General features: G+C 43.6%; 1 protein-coding gene across 1 annotated transcript; it reads left to right on the top strand.

Moving 5' to 3' along the window:
* Positions 1-2,505: 2,505 nt before the first annotated feature.
* NUDT3 (nudix (nucleoside diphosphate linked moiety X)-type motif 3) lies at positions 2,506-4,252 on the top strand (the record flags this gene model as incomplete). Its single annotated transcript, XM_009874046.1, has 3 exons — positions 2,506-2,550; positions 3,280-3,364; positions 3,916-4,252. Coding segments are annotated over 3 exons (300 nt in total), but the record flags the coding sequence as incomplete, so codon positions are not given.
* Between the last annotated feature and the right edge of the window lie 1,118 nt (positions 4,253-5,370).

Here is a 5,370-nt window from a genome sequence, read left to right as displayed (position 1 = left end):
CAGGATGTAATGGTTGATGTGCTTTGCAGTCTTTAGTGAGGACTCGTTGTAGAATCAGCCCAGTATTTGTTTGCATCAAACCATTACTTTATGTCTGCATTTACTATTCCACATGGCAAATTTGTACATGAAGAAAACCTCTCACTTTTTTTGAGTTGTCTAATGGTATTTTAACATGATTTTCCTCCAGCACATGTTTGTCTTGGCATCTCTTTTTGTGCCTTTTTGGGTGAAGAAGACTAGGCAGAATGGAAAAGGATGATCTTACTTTGCAAGCAGAGCATTGTTTCCATCACCTCCCTGTTTAACCAGAACAGAAGGAAGGGCTCCTCACCTGCCTGTAATATTTTAAGCACGGCTTTAGTGCTGGGGCTAAACTGTTTGGAGGGCTGGTTGTGCACTATTCATGCTTAGTTTCCAGGCTGACCAGCTGCCTGGAAATAAATTTGTTTCTAGTCAGGTTTGAGTTCACTAAAGCATCACAACTACATCCCTGGCTTCTTTTGCTTCAGTGTCTCTACAGGTAAGTAAAGAGAGCAGAAATTCAATAGCCTTCTTTGGGAACAAGTGAAGAAAATCAACTTATGACAGTTATTTGCCTGAAACATTTGATTGTGCTTCCCCTTTTAGAATATAGATGTGTTTATGCTGTGAAGGTGGAAGCCGTGTGTTTCTCTCTTATTGCTGGCTGGTTGATGCGGCTGCTTATCCGGAAAGAAAAGGAAAAAGAAGCTTGCTGTTTGAGGCTGCTGAAGATGTTCTTTGCATGAAATACATCTGAAGTATTTGCCTCCCGGTTCACTTCTGAGAGAGATTAGTCCAGGTTAGCAGCAGATGAGGTAAAACCGCTCACTGGCAAAGGTCAGGACGGGTTATCTGCCCTGGCCAGGCTGGTGTGTGCGCACATGCGTACGTTGACCTTCACGGAATTGCTGTTTGACTCCAGAAATAGCCGTGTGGTTAACAGTCAGGGGTCCACCTGTGAGCCGAGCAGAATGTCAGAAATACTGATGAGACAATAAATTTTTTGTCCAAAACCAACAGAAAAGATTCGGTTCAAAAGCTCCTTCCTAGAAGTAAAGGTCAGGGAGGACAATACAGAAAGAAATACAGATTTCTAGGAATCCTTGTAATAGTGAGAGCTGCAAATCCTTTTCTTTTGGGGCAGTTCTCCTATCAGCTATCATTAACATTAATAGTGAGGTGTGCTCTGGCTATATTGTTTGGTATCTGTGTGTGTTCATTTAGTAGGCTGGGAACTTATTCAGTAAAATCTTTATTAATTAATAGAAGTTCTTCCTTTCTTACAGCTTATGACTGTACAGCAATGAGTTAGCAAGTAGCTGAACAAGCAGGAAACAGTATCTCAGCTGCTCAGGACAGAGAATTTGTCCTATTAAATATTTAAATGCCCTCACCCAAACATCTCTTCTTTTTTTTTAAAAAAAAAAAAAAGCCTAACATAATCAGATCTGTATATCTTGTCTCTTTTCCTGAATGGTTTAGGATGTGTTCCAGCTGCCAGAGATGGCAGCTGAATTCACCTTCCAAACGTGGCTGGGTCGTGTGCCAGACTGTGAGTGGTGTTTCAGACCAGTTAAGTCACGGAGCAAAATCTCAGCTTGTCTGGAGCACTTGAGTTCCAACCATTTACAGTTGTACTCGGAGAAAAAAACGGGGAGAGGGGTCTGGGGGCAGAAGAGTAGGATTTTGCACGCGTGCACGATGCAACGCGGGAGCGCGGAGGCAGGGAGCAGAACTTTGAGGAAGCGCCTGAGCCCCAGCGGTGAGTGGATTTGTAAAAAGTGACAGCGAACAAGATGCAGTGGGTGGATCCTCGGTAATATCCAAATAGGAGACAAAACTCTTGCTCAGATCTTCTCTCACTTTGTGTCTGTGCTTCATTCAAGAATCTTCTTTCAACGTCCATCTGCGTTTTGTGTTATATCAAAACCAGTTGTGTTCCCCTTGCGGAGGCTGCGTTACGATGTTGAGAGTTATTTTATGTTTCTGTCAGCTTGCTTCAAATGTGTGCAGCACATCCCTGAAATACCTGGTAGCTGTCATGTTGCTTTGAGGTTGTAAGTGGATGTCTTATGCTTACTTTAAAGGTAGTTTCTTAAACTATAATATTAAAGGGGTAAGAATGCTAAACTCCAAAGGAAATTTTATCCGTGCTTAGGCTGGAATAACCTGAAGAGGCGTCTGGTCATTCAGGGTGAGTTAGCAGCTCATCATATAATTTATTTTGTTCCCCTCTAGATTGAATCCAGAATTTGAATATAGAAAAAGAAGAAGGAAAAATTCCTGGAAATACGTGCATGGTTAGAGCTCGTGATAAGTCTGTGTAATTTTTCTTGTGACTACGTTGTTTTCAGATTCACAGAATTTGACAGCGTTTGCTTCCTGTTCCAAAGGAGCTGCTCCTGCACAGCCCGTAGGGGAATCTGTACTGACCTGTTGTTAAAGCGTGTTGTGTTTTTTTTCTTTTTTAATTTCTTGTAGGCTGGAGTGAAAGGGACGTTAGGAAGATTAGTGGGAATTTTTGAGGTAAGTTTCAGACACTGAGGCTGTGATATTTTGGTGCAGAAAATTGTTCGGAGAAAAACTTTGAACTCTCCACTTAAATAAAAATGCACACCGATCCTTCGGGTGATTATTGATCATCTGCAATTTCCACTTCACTTGAAATCATGAGCGATAAGCCAGCGTAACAGGGAATAAACTCAGTGCCTTCCTACCTCTCTTGTGGCAAGACAAAGCCAGCTGGGAGCGGTGGCTCTTGGGTTTTTAGCACCTCCCATCACCCAAAGTGGCCCCTGCAACACGGTGAAGCGTGTGTGCTCCTGTGAGGAGTGTGGTGACCCCTCACGAGGACTGGTGGGACGCACAATCACCAGGTGACCAGGCACAGCTCTTCTTACAGTTGGTTTCTCCATAACTATTTCAGAGTTGTGTGAAGTACATAAAAAAAATCTTTGCCGTGTTTGCGTTTTTCCAGCTGAGGAACTGATTTATAAGCACGTGCATCCACTAAATAAAGCTTTGCAGATTAGGAATTAGACTTTTTGGCTGCAATCCCTATTAATACTTTCGGACCTCTATAGCGCAGCAATTTTTAACAACTAAGAACAAGCTCTAACGTGAGAGAAGCTGCACGTAAGGTACCGCAGCATCATGACAAGGCACCTTGTAACTTGTAGTTGCCATGTGCCCACCTTTTTTCTTTTTTCTCTCCTTTGGTAGCTCGGTTGTTATTCTGTTCCCTTTACTTTCTAGAATCGGGACAGGAAACACAGGACATATGTTTACGTACTTATCGTCACAGAAGTGTTGGAAGACTGGGAGGACTCTGTCAATATTGGTAAGATCTTTTTGTGCTCGCTCGTGCTGGCTGGTTTGATGCAGGCAAAACACATCGACATCCCTGTGAGAGCTGGGATCCTCGTGAGAGTGGTCAAGAAAAGTTGCGGTGATGTGTCCTTTCGTTGCTTGGGAAAAAAATTATGGTCAGCTTGATGCTTTTTTAACCTCAAGAGAAGTCGGTTCGGCTGTGCAGCTGCCTCGACAGCAATTTTGTATTTAATTCTTGCACTTCAAGATACTTAACAAAGAGCGTGAAGAGCTGTCCTTTCTAAGACCAGAAGAAAATATATGTGGGCAGGGTGGATTAATCATTCTCTGCTATCTTTTGAAATCTTTGTGTTCAAATCGGGTTCCCAAATGAAGCTGAACATGTGGTTTTGCCCAGGGTTTGTCAGGAGCACTGCGCCAACTGTAACTTGACTTTCTCGAGTTATTCTTGCAGCATTAGGCGCGTGATAATGACTGAAAGCTAATTAACAGCAATGTTTAAAGATAGAAAGGGTCGTTTTGTGGCATCTAGTGATTTTTTTTTTTTCTTTCTGCCCACAGGAAGGAAAAGGGAATGGTTTAAGATAGAAGATGCCATAAAAGTTCTGCAGTATCATAAACCGGTGCAGGCCTCGTATTTTGAAACCCTGAGGCAAGGCTGTTTGGCAAACAACGGCACTCCTGTCATGACCACGACGTACTCTGAGAGCTCCGTGTCTGACATCAGATGACTGAAGACGTTCCTATGAGAGAAATTTTGAAAACCAGACTGAAACATGGATTTCCTTCCCCCTTCCCCTTTTTCACATGCCTCCTCTATCAAACAAGGCATGGGCAGCAGCCTGTGGCAGAGCAAGTGTTAAGAGTGCCGCAATTTAGTGCAAGGTGGGATTTTCTTTTTTGTTGGCTTTTTTTTTTTTTTTTGACTTTTTTTTGGATATGTATTTTGTAAAATACATTTTGTGCATGAAGTGCCCCTTTCCCGTTACACCGCTTCCATGGCCTGGCGAGCGAGGCTGCCAGTTCCGCCTCTGCCTTGTGTTCTGAAGTGTCCCATTCGTGTCCTCCCAGCCATAGCCACTTTTTTTTTTCCCCCCTCCTCTTTTTTTTTTTTTTTCAGTTAAAAGACTTCAAATGTGAGATCAGCTCTTTAAGTCTTAGTCTGTACTGTAAGGTGCTGTTCAGACCTGTGTGGTGGTCACTTCCAGCACGTATGTATAAACTTTTTTTTTTTAGATGGAGAATCTAACATTTTAATTTTGCGGGAATTTTTTTTTTTTAAACCTGGTCTGCTTCTGAAAAGAAGGATTCATAACTAATCTGTTTGCCTTCTTTTGTTCTGGTTTTTTTTTAAAAAAAATAAGCATTCTGTGACAGTGCTAGTGGCTGGGCCAGTTTACTCCCCATTCGGTATCTCCTTGTTTAGTGCAGTGACACTTGAAGTTGAGGGCAGAGTTTTGGTCACCTGCAGACATCCCTGCTGCTCCGTTGCTTCTCCTACAGCTTCCGCCAGCGTTTCTGCATTTACATCAAAACGAAAGAAAAAGGAGTTGGTCTGGTAACGCTCGGCCAAAAATAAATAGCCTCGGAAAGGCTACGGTAGAAACTGCGTTTCTGCGGTGGGAATCGGGGATTCAAAGTGGGGTCAAAGTCTGACAAACTGGAGCGTCACTCACCAACGCTGTTCTGCTGGTCCTGCTGCGTTCCGCTGGTGTCTCTCCTCGTCCACATGCCTTACACCGCGCTGAACTGGGTACTCGTAATTTGTGCTAAAGCGTCGGACTGTACTCACCCCGCGGTTGGAGAACCATGCGTGTCCCTGAAAAGAAGTCCTGGGGGAAAAAATTCGGGTGTTCAATCTCTTGTCCTGTGGTCCTGCAGCACTTACAGTCGCACCATGGAGCATGCTCAGAATGTTTAAGCTCTCCCTCGGTGAAAGGTGCAGCTGACTCCCGAGCGGAATCGCTGGCTGGAGAAGCGCAGCGTGTCGTAGGATAGTTCCCCTGATGCGTTGGC

The sequence above is a fragment of the Apaloderma vittatum genome, unplaced genomic scaffold (assembly GCF_000703405.1).
Source record: "Apaloderma vittatum isolate BGI_N311 unplaced genomic scaffold, ASM70340v1 scaffold28717, whole genome shotgun sequence".
Classification (NCBI taxonomy): Eukaryota; Metazoa; Chordata; class Aves; order Trogoniformes; family Trogonidae; genus Apaloderma; species Apaloderma vittatum.
This window is presented reverse-complemented; position numbering and strand designations above follow the sequence as displayed.